At 57.5% G+C, this 14,626-nt stretch overlaps 1 protein-coding gene across 10 annotated transcripts in view; it reads left to right on the top strand.

The window, feature by feature from the left end:
• CHD6 (chromodomain helicase DNA binding protein 6) overlaps positions 1 to 14,626 on the top strand; it is a 98,575-nt gene that overhangs the window by 67,812 nt on the left and 16,137 nt on the right. For all 10 annotated transcript variants that reach the window (XM_069808423.1, XM_069808433.1, XM_069808404.1 and 7 more), the window contains 11 exons: positions 220 to 399; positions 1,647 to 1,757; positions 5,154 to 5,356; positions 5,771 to 5,970; positions 9,262 to 9,421; positions 9,854 to 9,943; positions 10,956 to 11,059; positions 11,679 to 11,808; positions 12,077 to 12,137; positions 12,864 to 12,921; positions 13,589 to 13,808. In XM_069808423.1, the coding sequence (XP_069664524.1) occupies positions 220 to 399; positions 1,647 to 1,757; positions 5,154 to 5,356; positions 5,771 to 5,970; positions 9,262 to 9,421; positions 9,854 to 9,943; positions 10,956 to 11,059; positions 11,679 to 11,808; positions 12,077 to 12,137; positions 12,864 to 12,921; positions 13,589 to 13,808 (1,517 nt within the window). The remainder of the gene's footprint in view (positions 1 to 219; positions 400 to 1,646; positions 1,758 to 5,153; positions 5,357 to 5,770; positions 5,971 to 9,261; positions 9,422 to 9,853; positions 9,944 to 10,955; positions 11,060 to 11,678; positions 11,809 to 12,076; positions 12,138 to 12,863; positions 12,922 to 13,588; positions 13,809 to 14,626) is intronic.

Raw genomic sequence — 14,626 nt, 5'->3', positions numbered from 1 at the left:
TGCCACGGGGTTGGGGGACACATGTGGTGCTGTGTCTGGGTGACATGGACTGAAATTCCTGACAGTCCCTCAACATTTTGAAGTGACCTCTTTGCTGTGGCAGTGGGACATCTGGGTTGGCTTGGAGCATCTCTGCCCTCCCCCTGGGGCAGAGGGAAGAGCTGTCTGCTGTGCATTGCCCAGCGCAGCTGGCCAGGTTGGTGCCTGTGTTTTGGGCAGGTTCAGCAGCTCTCAAAGATGGAGGTGGAGGACCTGCTGCGGAAAGGTGCCTACGGCGCTCTTATGGATGAGGAGGATGAAGGATCGAAGTTCTGTGAGGAAGACATTGATCAGATCCTCCAGCGCAGGACACAGACCATCACGATCCAGTCGGAGGGGAAGGGCTCCACCTTTGCCAAGGTGTGCTGTGCTCCATCAGGAGGGAAGGGGGACTCCCCCCAGGGTGGTGGGGGACATGCTGGGAGTGCACAGGGCAGTAGTGGTGGGCTGATCTCTTACCTGTGTGTTGAGACATGTCCGCATGGAGGCCAAGCTCTCCTGCCTGTCCTGCTGCACCCAGGAGTGAGACCTTGCTGGGGCACAGCAGCAGCATGGTCTCCTGTCTCACTGGTGGTCAGCAGAGCATTGAGGAGGGGGCCACCAGCCTGAGCAGGTGATGTGAGGCTGCCCAGGAGGGTTCAGCTTGGCGGCTTCCACTTTCCCTTTGAAGCTGGCTCAGGCTGGTGAGAAGGCAGGGCAGGGGCTGTCCTCCAGGTGCCGGGCAGTGCCAGGGTGTGCTCTGTCACTGGGCCAGCAGTGTGGATGGATGCAGAGCTGCTCTTGTGTTCCAGTTGGTGCACTGCAGGTTGGAGGGCTTGCTCTTCTGATGGGCTGAGGACTCCTGGCTGTGGCAGCAGGCCATGCCCAGAGCTGTTGTGGGCAGGGTCAGGCCTCTCCTTGGGGAGGATGGATGAGTCCAAAGCCTGGGGGAGATCCAGTCCTGAGCTGGGCTCATCACCTACTTATGGGCTGAGCTTATTTCATCTGGAGTCTGTCACCTCCCCTGCCCTTTCGGACACGAGTGCTGCCTTGGTGTGTTGCTTTGCCAGGCAGAAATGCAGGTGGAGATGTGGGCTGCCAGTGGTGTGGGAAGGCGTTGTGGTACCATCAGCACAGCGCTCCAGCACTGCAGCCCATCTTTCTCTTTCCTGCTGCTATGGGACCTGGCTCCATGGGGAGACCCCCAGGGTCCTGGCGGGACCTGGCTGCTGGCCTGCACAATGCCTGAAGCTGGGTGCTGCTGTGCCATGGGAAGCTGTGTGCTGTGGGGCCCTGACATCCCCATAGGAGAGAGCCTGAGGAGCAAGGTCTGTGCCACGCTCGTGGCTGGTGTCTGCTGGGGGCACCAAGGGCCATCTGTCCCTCCTCCTCTTGCAGATGGCACAGCCCAGGCTCCATTTCCAACAGGTCAGGCAGGACTGCAGAAGAGAGGGGTTCAGCTCCCTTAAGGAAACAAAGAGCCCTGTGACATGTGTCAACATGGGGTGTAACACCCCATGGCAGCAAGACTGTGCACTGCAGACAGATGTGTTGGGGATCTCTATATGGGGGAAGGCACATCTGGATGGTGGATTGCACCCTGTTCACTCCTCTTCTTTCAATCCCAGGCCAGTTTTGTAGCATCAGGAAACAGAACTGACATTTCCTTAGATGACCCCAACTTCTGGCAAAAGTGGGCCAAGATAGCAGAGCTTGATACAGACGCCAAGAATGAAAAGGTAGGATCCAGCTCGTGTCCTGTGTGCCCCACAACTGATCTGACACCATGCGGTGTGGTCACCAGGCAGGAGCTGTGTGCTTGTGTGCTTCTGCTGGGCTCACGAAGGGGTATGTGTTAAGGCGTCAGTAATTACTGCAACGGAAGACTGACCCATGAGTGTTGGCTGAAGCCTTGATTACTTTAGCCACATGTTGGGCTGTTTCTACCTGGTATTTCAGGGTGCTCAGTCTGTGCTCCCAGCTATGCCCAAGCCCGGTTAAGGGGCAACAGTTGGGGCTGGCAGCGTGTGAGGGGAGGAGTGGATGAAACAGCCAGTGCAATGGCATGCCTGTGAACCCAGCAGACTGGTGTGACTGCCTGTGTGTAAGCTGGAGCTGTGCTGGAGTTCCCCACAGCACAGGCAGGCATGAGTGCCTCCCAGTGCCAGCCTGGTTGGGTGCTGGCAGCCTGGGCAGCTGGGGCTGGGGCTCCAGCATGGAGTAGTACCAGGATGGTCCCATGCTGCCCTGCAGGTGCCAGCTCTGATCTCCTGGCTCCCTGGCTGTCTCACCAAGCCCAGAGACCTTTGTTAGCTCCAGGCACGCCAGGGCCAAGCTGCTGTGTGCCCTGGCAGGGCACAAAGGGGCCCAAGTGCCAGCTCTTGCTGTGGCTGGGGATTGGTCGGGTGAGCAAGGCTCTTCCTATGCTAGGGGGAAGCTGTGTAACCATTCTCCAGCCCAAACCCATGTCCACGTGAACCCTGGCACCCTGGGCAGAGGGAAGCATTTGGCCTGGCCACTCTGGAGGAGGCCTGGCGAGCTGACATGAGTTTGTATACTCCAGCCTTTCGAGCCCTGGAGCTTGCAGTGCCGGGCACATTTGTTTCACCACAGCCCCCTGGCTCCCACCACCCCAGGTCTCGATGGCTCAGGAGGTGGTCTTTGTCATGGTGAAGCTTGGCAGGGCACCCTGGCTTTTCTGGCAGCAGGCAGAGAGGAAGCTGTGCTGCATGCGACTGTGCCCATTGGCCAGGGCTCCCTCTCCTCCCCCTGGGTAGCCCTCCAGGCCTGTTGCAGGGCCATAGCATCCGTGGGCCTGTTCAGGGAACCTTCAACCCAGCACCAAGTCCAGCCATTTAGTGACCTAGAAGCAAAGTGGGCTTGCAATTAGTTGTGGCTGGTGGGGAGCAGGTAACATCAGAGCAGGCAGGTCCCTGGAATCGGTTGTGCGTCACATGGTCCTGTTTAATGCTGAGGTCGTAACCATAATAACCACGCTTCTCTGTTGTGATTTATTCATAACATTTAATGTGTGGGTTCCAGCAGCAGCACGGGAGGGTTTTGAGGAGCTGCAGTGGCATGACAGTGCTTAGACACTGCTGATCAAGAGGCTTGTGTCAGGCACACTGGCACCCTCAGGTCCCAGCCTCTCACATGGATATGAGGGCACCCCTGGAACTGGGGGCCCTTGCTGAGCAAACACTGGGCTGTGGTGCTGTAGTGGGAGCAGTGTACTGGCTGGGCTGGAGCAGGCGATGGGTGCTGGCTGGAAGGCAACACCTCTTTGCAGAAGAGATGTCTCTTTCTGGTGAACACACCAATACTGTGAGGGCTGTGACCATGCTGTGCTGCTTCCCCACCTCATTTGCACTCACAAATGAAGGCAGGTTGCAGGGAGGTTGAATATCGTGGCTGTGGCACTGGGTTTGTCAGAGCATCACTGTGTTTGGGTGCTTGGTCTGGTTTGGGTCTCAGAGCTCTGTCCTAGATTAGAGCAGGCTGGGGAAGGGGCTGCCCAGGGCTCAGTGCCTCAGGGGATGGACACAGCCCTGCACGATGTCTGCAAATGCTCCCTCTTGCTTAACTCCTCTGAGCAGGAGCTGTGCAAGTGAGGTCATCCAGGCCAGTTGTGTTTGGCCCTGACAGCGCAAGGGTTGTCACGAGAGGAGTTGCAGCTTGGGCAACTCCTCTGGTACTTTCTCCTGCTCTTACAGTGTCAAATGCTCCCTCGGGCTGCCTGTTGGATATTTTCTATATCCAGCTGAATACTAGCCACATTTACCTGAGCCTGGGGGGTTGTTTGAAGATGATCTGGGTCAGGCTTAATAGCCAGGTGTTGCTTTAGGAACAAATCTCTCTAAAAGCTGAATGTGAATAGCAATGAAGGGAGCTGCCCAGGGCTTCTCCTGGCCTGATGGAGCAAGTGGGGACAGGTTTGGATTGTGCCACTCCCTCTGTCAGCGTTTGCAGCCCTGCTGTCCTGCCTTCAGGTATGGGAACAAGGAGTAAAGCCAAGTGGATCTGTCACCGTGTCTGGGTGAGGGGGTTGCAGACTGTAAATGGATGCTCCCGGAGTCTCGGCTCTTGCCCTCACTGGCAAATTGGCTCCTTCCCAGCAGTGGCTGTGGGCAAACGCAGTAGCTGGAGCTCTGGCAAGCCGGTGTTTGGCTTCTCCTGGCATGGTAGCAGAGCTGCTGGACATTCCCCACGTGCCTCTGGGGAGCATTTCCCGGGGGCAACATCCTTGTTCTTGGCCCCTGCCTGCTCTGCCCACAAAAGGAGCTCTCTAGCTGAGCTCTGAGATGGAGCTGGGAGGGTTGGTGACTCTGCCTGTCGGGAGGCAGGAGTGGACAGATGGGGTCCCATCTCTCCGCTGGCACTGCTGAGCTCACGGGCTCGGCTGCAACCTGGGCCTTTCCTCCCAGCTCCTCCATTGAGCTCAGGGTGCTGTAGCTGGTTCAGTGTGGCCCCAGGGCCTGCCGAAATTCCAGCTAAGGCAGCAACACTGTAGAGATGGTGTTAGACAGCAGCAAGGTGGAGGCCCCATAGCTCTGCAGAGCTCACCGATCTAGCAGGGAGAATGGGGGGGAGGCGGGGTCCCACATGCTTGAAATCCAGGCAGATTTAGGTGACATGGATTCATTCGACAGGGTGGGAGGAAGGAGAGGAGGCAGGTACATGCTATTTTAATTTCATATTGCTCCCTTCTGCACATTCTTAGAAGCTGCCTATCCTTTTCCAGTCCACCTATCCCCCAACACAGAAATCACACCGCCTCCAGCGCAGCACTCAGCACAGGCAGTGCTGGGAGGGCCAGGAGTATGATTCAGAGCTGAATCAGCTGTTGGTTGTCAGCAGTTTGAACCCAGAGGGCCTGATTTTCAGCCTGCCATTGTTCAGGCTGAATTTTGTGCTGGCCAGGAATTGTCTCGTGTGTGCAGGCAGAGCTACACGCAGGTAATTTGGAGCAGGTATCCCAGTGGGAAGGTGATGGCTAGCCACAGGGCTGGGAAGCCGGAAGCCAGAGGCATGAGCAGAGCAGGGTGGCAGTGTGGAGAAGTGGACATGCTGTGCCCTGATGGAAGGCAGGTGTTTCTGCCCATACCTGAGTGTGTTGCTCTCTCTGTCCCTCGTAGGAGAGCCTGGTCATTGACAGGCCCCGGGTGCGGAAGCAAACCAAACACTACAACTCCTTCGAAGAGGACGAGCTGATGGAGTTCTCTGAGCTGGACAGTGACTCAGATGAACGACCCACGCGCTCGCGGCGCTTCAACGAGAAGACACGGCGGTACCTGCGGGCTGAGTGCTTCCGCGTTGAAAAGAACCTGCTTATATTTGGGTGAGTCTCACCCCCTCCCAGAGAGCACAGCCACAGCCTCCAGCTGCCCCAGTGCACACATGGGCCACTGGCTGCCCCAGCCACTTTCTGTCGGTCCTGCTTGCTGTGTTCCCTCTTCCCAGCAGTGACCTCCCTGGTGGGACTTGGGCTCTAAGTGAACATTTGGGATGGAAGAAGAGTTAGGGGAGCAAAGCATGAGCTGGCAGTCAGTGCTTCCAGAGTGTGCTCCTGCCTCTGCCCTGCTCAGGCCTGGGCAAACCACTCCCCCTTCTGCTCCCGTAATGTGGGGGCAGAACGCCCCTATCCAGGGGAGCTGGCAGGGCCATGCCCCTGAGCAAGCTCCTGGAGAGAGGTGCCGGCAAGGTCTCTACTTGCACAGGAGTGTTCACTTTGTCTGTGTTCCTGCTGTTCCAGCTGGGGACGCTGGAAAGATATCCTGACCCACGGGCGGTTCAAGTGGCACCTGAATGAGAAGGACATGGAGATGATTTGTCGGGCCTTGCTGGTCTATTGTGTCAAACACTACAAGGGAGATGAGAAGATTAAGAGTTTTATCTGGGATCTCATCACACCGACGAAGGATGGCCAGAACCAGGCTCTGCAGAATCACTCAGGTATTGCGTGTTCTCTCTGCCATTGCACCTGTACCTGTCGCCACTGTGCCACCCTACGGGACCGAGGCTGCAGAATTCAAAGCAGAGCTGATTGAAACAGCCAGCAAGCAGTTGTGCTGGAGCACAACAACTCTCTCTGCACAGAGAAAGTGGCTGCCATGGGACTGACCTCCACACTGACCCTCAGAGCCAGTGGCAGGGGCTGGCTGGGTGGGGGAGGCTGTTTCCTGGATCCCAGTGCCATGGCTGGTGCAGAGAGAGCCTTGTGGTGGGAGCAGAGATGGCATCCTACCCTTAAGTGGGCACTGCTAAGTTTTCTCTGGCCTGTGAATAATGTCAGGGTTCCCCAGCACGGGGAGACACTGGGCAGTGAGCTCTTGGGGCACTGGTGACCGTGTGAACACATTGGGTGTGATAGGTGTGAGGGTGCTTATTCCACTCAGAGCATAGACGTGCCTGGCTGTTCCTCAGGGCATTGCAGGACATGGAGTGGATTGTTGTGCAGTGACTCTACCTGTGCCAGTTGGCAGCCCCGGCCCTAACATCAACAGCTGAGACCACCAGGCACAGCACTCATGGCTGCACCAGGGAAGCTGATGGGGCAGTCTTCAGCCATCTCACCCCAGGTCACCAGCTTGTGTCTCTTCTCATCATGGTTCTTGTCCCAGACATACTGGTCTGCAGTGCCTGCCCTGATGGTTGGAGGGGCAGCGTTGGTTTGCCCCGAGACCTCTGCAATGCATAATACTACCCAGGTGATGGTGCCTTATCTCACTCCACCTGGCAGGACCCTTTATCTCAGGTTTGGCTGTGCCCTCCCTGTTCAGAGGACTCATACGCTTATTTTCCATTGTGGTGAGGTCCACATATCACACCACATATCCAATTTGTAATTGCATCTGCCTTCTGTTGGGTGGAGGTTTCCAGTGTATCCTCAGCTTCAGACAGGGGCCACCCAGAGCCTTCCCCAGCCCTGCTCTGTTGCTGTCTCTGACTCGGCCTGGGCAGTGAGGCATTGCAGATTCACCCCCCTAGCTGCAGTGCAGCGTCTGCTCTCTGTAGGCATCCCTTGGGGCTGGAGCAGCACAGCAAATAGAGGCCACCATTCAAACAGCATCATGCAGTCACAGTGACTTTTGTCTTTAATGGTACAAAGACAGAGTCAGTGCTGGCTCCTTGGTTTACCTGGAGGGTTGTGGCCTGGGACATGTGGTCACAGCCTGTTCTGTGTCAGAGGACTCTGTGCTGACCTAGCAGTACAGTGCCTGCATCCTGTGGCTTTCAGGACAGGTGAGTTGGGCTGGGAGGGCTTGCTGGGGGAGGCCACAGCGCTCCCTCGGGGTGGTCAGAGCCCCCTGGCTGTGTGCTGCTTGTTACACACTTGTAATCTGTGGTGCAAGGTGAGTAGTGAGGAGGCTAGGACTCTCCAGCCTGCTTTTGGCATCAGGGAGCCAGGCTGAAACCTGGGGCTCCTGTTTCAAGGTGGTGGAGCGCAGGGAAGGCTGTTCTGGAGTGGTGCTGTTGCTGAGCCCCGGGAGCGTGCTGCATGTTACTTGGTGCTTAAAACCCGATGTCACCATTTCCTTCTGTCTGGAAATGTCCAACTGGCTTTACAGTGTAAAGTCCGAGCACGTGGCCTTCAGTGGCTTCCTTAAGTTACTCCAATCACCTCCTACAATGTGAGCCACTCTGGCAGTGCTGCCTCCTGCCCTTGCCACACAGCCCTGCCCAGAGCAGCGCTGGGACTGGATGTGAGAGCCTTGTGGGGAGCAGAGCAAGAGTAAGAAACAAATTGGCTGATATGAATGGTCTTGATTTAGATAATGACAAATAATAAACAAGCCGCAGTTTCAGTGGGGGCTCAGGAATGCTTTAGTGCAAGAACAGCACTAAAATTTGATATTTAGCGGAGGGAAACAACCAGGAGCTTCTCTATCAGCTCTTCAGAATTGCTTTTCCTACCTGTGAAACCTCCATATGGTCTTGGCCAGAGGAACAACAAAACCATCTAGCCTAACCTCAGGAGCTGGAGGAGAGCAGAACCCTCCAGTGCAGAGCAGCCACATGGCAGGTGCTCCTGTGGCTCGCCAAGGAGCCTGAGGAGAGCTGACCAGGTGAGGCATGCTCCGGGCCTCCCTGATGTGCAGAAAGCAACAGCAACCTCCAGCCCTTGCTAGTGACTCCTGGGGCTTTTCCTTCTCAATCCTGCATCCGTGTGACTATGGGGGGTGAGCACAGCACACAGGCATCCCAGCTCAGAGCTCTGCTCTGATCCAGCCCTGTCCTGGAAGATACCAAGCTGCTGAGGAAGCAGTGTTTGCCCAGAGTTTGTCAGGTGAATTCGGTGCTGGGGACAGGAGCCCTGATGCCTGCCACAGGCCTCCAGCAGCCACCTGGGCTGGAGCCCTTGTTCTGTCATGGAGCTGCAAACTTTATGCAGGTGTTGAGGATACGGCAACGCTCTCTCTTATTCCCTGGTGTCACAAGACCAGACAGATGGGACGGGACTGCTGAGGCACTTCTTCCCCCTTCATAGGCAGGAGAGGACATCTGCAGGACCCTACCTCAGAAGCAGCTGCCCAGGGAAGCAGCTCATCCCTCTTGGAAGACTCCAAACAATAGTGACCCTACCAGGATTTGTTTCCATGTTCTGTTGTGAACTCGCATCTTATTTCAAGGTTGAAAATGTGTTTAATTTTCAGCTCCAGCCACTGGATCTCATTTTATCTTTGTCGGCCAGATGGAACTGCATTCCTTTTCCCTTAGGTATCTTTGCCAAGTGTAAATGCCCCCTGCAGTGATCTGGTTCCCACTCAGCCCTCCTCCTGATGCACGGAATAGGAAACAACCCTTCAGATCAGATCATCAGGATTCTTTTCTGGTCTTTGATCATTTGGGAGCCTCTTGTTTGAACTCTTGTCCCAAATCCCTGTGTTGTCCACATAAGGTGAACTTCAGAGCTGGCTCTGCCCAGGACCAAGGTCCCTTCCATGCTTCTGTGTGATATTTTTATACATCAAGGGGCCATGTTATCCTTTGGGCTCAGCATTGCACTGAGAAATTACAGCAGTTCAGTTTCTGTGGTGATCCCCAAGTTTTTCTTGGAGGCGGAGCCTCCCATGCTCTGTGTTTACCCCGTGCATTTCCCCCACCCTGGCTCGCTGACCTGCAGCCAGGAGCTTTGCATGGCCTCCACCAGCTCCCCAGCTCTGCTGCCCTGCCTGGGCACTGCAGCGCCAGAGGTGCCCAGCCTGGCCCATGGTGCTCACTGGCTGCCACTTGCTGTTACAGGCTTGTCAGCACCGGTGCCCAGAGGCAGGAAGGGGAAGAAGACAAAGAACCAGATGCTGCTTCCCGAGATAAAGAATGCGGACTGGCTCGCCACCTGCAACCCCGAGGTTGTCCTGCATGACGACAGCTACAAGAAGCACCTCAAACAGCACTGCAACAAGTGAGTGTGGGACCCCATGCCAGCTCGTGGAGATCGTGGGCTGACAGCCTTTAGTGTGGGGAGGGTGGGAAGGAGCTGCAAAGGGCTCACAGCCCATGCAGGATCACCATGGTCCAGCTGCTGGACTGCTCTCAGATGCTCCTCCAACTAATGGGAGCCATGTCCTGAGCAGCAAACCTCCAGCTGCAGGGCCCCAGCAGATCGCAGGGCTGGGCACTGTGGCATGACACCACATGGCCAATGCCTGTCCTGCTTTGAGAAAGTGGGTCCTCCAACGTGGGGAAGCACAGTGTTGAGCGGGTTTCCCTGGCCTTGCTGACCCTCAGAGCATCCCCCTACAAACGCTCTGGCGAGGGCCATTGGGTCAGGCCCTAGGCTGGCACCTGAGCACCTGTGTGCTAGCATGTGTTCCTCTCTACTGCCCCGGGACAGGGTTCTGCTGCGGGTGCGAATGCTCTACTACCTGAAGGCTGAAGTGCTGGGGGAGGCTGCAGACAAAGCCTTCGAGGGGACCCCCGCCAGGTAGGGACCTTACGGTGAACCCTTGTGATGCTTCTCGGGGAGGTGGTGGCAGTGCTCAAGCACTGCCACAGCCATCCAGCCCAGCCACGTCTGGGCTCACCGTGGCTCCGGGCGAGTCAGACCCTGTGGTCAAATCCCCAGGTGTTACTCAGGCAATACTTCATCCTTGGATGGCAGCTCTGCCTGAGCAGGGACTGTGGCCATGGCAGCAGCCCTGTCGAGGCAGCTCTGAGGCTGCAGTGTCAGCCTGGGGAGTGGTGAGGATGCTCGGGGACACCCTGCAGCCTGCAGGAAAATGTCTCCATGTGCTGCCTGACAAATTGGCCTTTAATGCAAAATAAGAGCCTACAGAGACTGTGTCCGGTTCCCAGGGCCAGGCCTTGGAGCAGAGCATGCCCCATCGCTGTGGCCTGCAGTCCCTTCCCAGCACTGAGGACAACGGGGCCGACAGACTCTGTTAATGCCACTGAGCTTGCAGCCTGCCAGCTCCTGACCTTCCTGCAAAGACTCAGCTCTTGGTGCTTCAGAGAGAAGTGTGATATGCTGAGCTTAATTTCCTAGAGCAGGGGCTGGTGCCTTCCCCAGCGCAGCTTCCATCAGTCCAAGTCTGTGCGGAGGTGTGTTGCAGCCCATTCCACCAGACGTGCTCTTTTGAGGCTGGTAGGTTTGAAGTGGTTTCTCCCAAGAGATGCTGTTCAGATCAGATAGGATCTCCGGTCCTCTGGTGTTGCTTGGGCAGGAGGGGAGAGGAGCTGTGTAGCCTCCCCATCTCTGGAGAAAGAGGATGAGGAAGGCGGTGGGTTGCAGTGGAGCCAAGGCTTCAGCTCTCTGACCCCAGGGAGACATGTACACCAGGCCATGGCAGGGCCCCAGGCCAGCCTTGCATTCATTAGCTGTCCCCAAGCCAGTGAGTGATGGTGCCTGTCTCCCCCTGCCCCTGCCCAGCAGCACCCAGTGCACTCCAGTGCCTGGTGAGGCTGGGAGAGGGGCATTCATACCTTGTCTGCCACAGGGAGCTGGATGTGCTGCTGCCAGACATTGACTACGTGGAGATCCCAGTGGACTGGTGGAACGCTGAAGCTGATAAATCCCTGCTCATCGGCGTCTTCAAGCATGGTGTGTACCCAGCTTGTCTGGTGGGTGCTGGTGCATGAGAGGGGCCCGAAGTGGAGCACCTGGCCAGAGCTCCGATACTTGGAGGGGACATCATGTCAGTGCGAGGGGGCAGAGCCGCAGCCATGCACCATAGCCACACAGGGCCAGGGCAGCTCTCCCCAGGCTGCAGGCAGCTGTGGTGCTGCCAGCTCATTCAGGTGGTGGGGCAGGCACACTGCAGCACCCAGGGTGGCTATGCCAGGTCTCATAGCAGACTCCTCCGGTTTGCCAGGAGCAGCGTGCAGTTGCCACCTAAGGGCGAGGAGGAAGGCCAGAGCCTCTTGTGGCATCCCCAGCCTTGTCCTGAAGTCTCCCTGCAGCTTCCAGGAGTTACGTGACTGTTTGCTCCCAGCTGCAACCTGCTGTGGGTGCTGTGCTGCCCAGGGGCTGCAGAGCAATTAACAGCTTTTGGGAAAGTGTTCTGAATTTCTGGGGGTGAGAATTGTTCTCACAGCAGCACAGACAGAGTGAGAGCCAGGTGGGGGGCTGTGTCCCACAGAGCAGGAGGTTCACCTGAACCAGGCTCAGACCTGGCTTTGTGCTGTCTTTCTCCTTTTTGATGGCCCATGGCACTTGGCAGGTTACGAGAGGTACAATGCCATGCGGGCAGACCCGGCGCTGTGCTTTCTGGAGAAGGTGGGCATGCCGGACGAGAAGCTGCTCTCAGCAGAGCAGGGCGTCAGCGATGGGGCCCAGGATGCTGCTGAAAGGTGGGCAGAGGATGGAGCCAAGCTCTCGGGGGCTGTCTGGCTCACTCCAGGGGGCCATGTCAGCAGTGGGGCAGTGCTGTGGGGTGAGTTGTGCACAGGGAGGAGGAAGGAAGCACAGCGGGTGGGGGGAAGGCAGGGAGGAGCTGGCTCCCAGTACGAGATGGAGGGATGGCGTGAGCACCAATTCTCCGCTCCCACCTGCCGACGACTGGCACAACCAAGGGGGCTGTGCTGCTGCTACCGGGGACTAATTCTCTCTCTTACCCAGGGGCAGCATGGAAAAGGAAGAGAGCAGTGGAGAAAAGCTGGAGGGGCTGCCAAAGCAGGAGGTGAGCAAGATTCACGGTGATCAATGCACGTCTGCTGTTGCCAAGCCTGCCCTCCCACCCTGCACTGCAGGCTTGGCTCTATCAGCTCTGCTGCAGGGCACCGGGGAACCAGCACTGCCGGTGACCCTGCTCTGTGCTGGCTTTGCCATGCACGGCTCTGCCCCACACTGTCTGCGACATCTCTGCTCACTGGAGCACAGCTTCTGCTGTTGCCTCTGTGTTGCCTGCGGACCTCGGCAGCATCTGCCTTGTGGGGAGCTGAGGGGGATTGAGGGCTGGGGACAGTCAGGGGTGCTGGCTTTCACACGGCTTCAGGAGCCACATGGGGCCCTGGCAAAGGAGTTGGGGGTATCCCAAAAGAAATGGCCCTGGAGGAGAGGAAAAGCAGTGAATGAGGCAAGCATGGGAGGGTGCAGGGTTCATTTGAGCAGTGGAGGCTGTCACAGTGCTACTGTCCTGGGCAGCGGCACTGCAGCCTGTGTCACTGTGGTGGACCTCTCCTTCAGGCCCAAAAAGGACAGCACTGCCCCTCTGAGCTCTCACCTTCCCTGTCCCTGCTCCTCTGATCCCATGTGCTGAGGGCAGCCAGCGACTGCAGCCCGAAGGCACAGGACATGCAGCCCTGCCCATCCTGCCACCCTGTACACTGCCAGGGCCTGGTGGGCTGCAGGTGTGGGGGGTTCTGTGCAGGGCTGGAGAGCCCTCTCTGATGGTTTCCTTCTGCAGGACATCATGTCTGCTGGAATGGGTGAAGCCAGTGAGAAGCGGGATGAGCCAGTGGCAGGTGAGGCCATATCTTCCGCAGCGTGGTGTGTGGCTTCCTGGGGGCTGGCACGGCACAGCTAGAGCGCTGAGGCAGACACTGCTGGGTGGGAGGGGCATGCTGCTGGGTTGGGAGGACGTGCTACTCTGTGTTAGTGGGTGAGGTAGCTTAACCTGGGCAGGCTCCTGTCAGGGGCCCTCCTGTGCAGAGTCACGTGTGACCCATGGATGGGCCCTGTGGCAGGGCAGCCAGGGTCCTGAAAAAAATGTTTCCAGCGAAGCCATTAGCCTGCCCTTGTCCATGCAGTTGCCTGCATGAGATGAGCGTGCAGGGTCTCCGCAGCGGGCAGTGCTGGCGGATGCCATGGCCTGGCTGGCCCCATTGCTGAGCAGAGAGCTGAAGTCTTCTCCCATGTATGGCCCAGCCCAGAGCTGTCATTCCTACCCCAACCTCTGTCTCTGGGCTCTCTCTGAAGGAAGCTCAGACATGGTGAGGCTGTGAGCCAGCAGCTTTTGGGATGTGGAGGCCCACGGATGGTCACCACAGCCCCCCACTCATGACTATGATCCGTGGTGTCCCACACGGGAGGGGTGAGGCAGGAGGGAGCTCTTGGAGCTGGCTGGAGGGACACAGGAACCTGTGGCTTTGAGTGTGCGTTAAATACTAATGTCCTTGCTGATGTTTGAAGCCCAGGATGGCTCCGACTCAGACAGATCCTGCTGGCCTGTCTCATCTGCGCTCACAGCCAGACTGCGGAGGCTCGTCACTGTCTACCAGCGCTGCAACCGCAAAGAGCTGCCTCCCCGTGCCGAGATGCTTGTGCCCGGTAACCATGGATACTGGCTGCAGGACGAGATGTTCAGGAGAGCCTCTGAGATGGACTCGGTGAACAAAGAAATGCAGAAAAGGTAATGCAGCAGAGGGTCCTTTCCAAAGCTGATTTAGGCCAGTTGAAATCCTTGCTCCCCTGGATTTACCCAGGTAAATGTCACCGCAGCTGTCCTTGCAGCCAGCTGCCCATGTGACAGAGGCGCCTGGGTCCTTGCTGGGCAGGGAACGCTGCTTGCAGCTGCCAGGGAGCCTTGTGGCTCCGGCAGCCAGCCCAGCTGGGGAGCAGCCTCCACTGTAGTTTGCGGGTAGCAGCTGGTGACATGGTGAAAGGGAGCGAGGGGACAGCTCTTCAGAGTCAAATTCAGCGTCTGCTGGGCCAGGGATCGCCCCCCAGCCCCAGCAGAGCGGGTTCTGCTGAGCAGTGTTGTGTGCTTGGGACACATCATGGATGAGGGGTGACGAATAAGCACTGTCACAGCCCACGTGCGTAGCCTTTCTGACCCCCATGGCTCTCACACTGCTGCATTAGCCTCCTCCTGCTCATGGCCTCAGGAGCCCAATGGTGGCATAACCTCATTGCGGGGTGCTCGCATTTCGTTTGCATCCCAGTAAGTGGAAGGATGGTGGGATCATCCTGGCATCCTCAGTGGCTCTCTGCAGAATCCAGGGAGGGTGTGCGGTAGGGTGATGCTGCCTCCACCACTGCCGGTCCCCAGTGTGCAGCCCAAGGACTTCCTGAACTGCAGGGGCTTTCTGTGGTCAACAGTCCTTGATGGCTTTGTCTCCTGTGAACCTGTCCCTGTTGCAGGAACCCATGTAACCACTTGGTATCTATGCTGCCCTGTGCTCTCGGTTCACAGCCTCCTTGTATGGAAGCTGCACGAACCCACTGATC

This window comes from Haliaeetus albicilla, chromosome 2 (assembly GCF_947461875.1).
Source record: "Haliaeetus albicilla chromosome 2, bHalAlb1.1, whole genome shotgun sequence".
NCBI classification, from domain to species: Eukaryota; Metazoa; Chordata; class Aves; order Accipitriformes; family Accipitridae; genus Haliaeetus; species Haliaeetus albicilla.
This window is presented reverse-complemented; position numbering and strand designations above follow the sequence as displayed.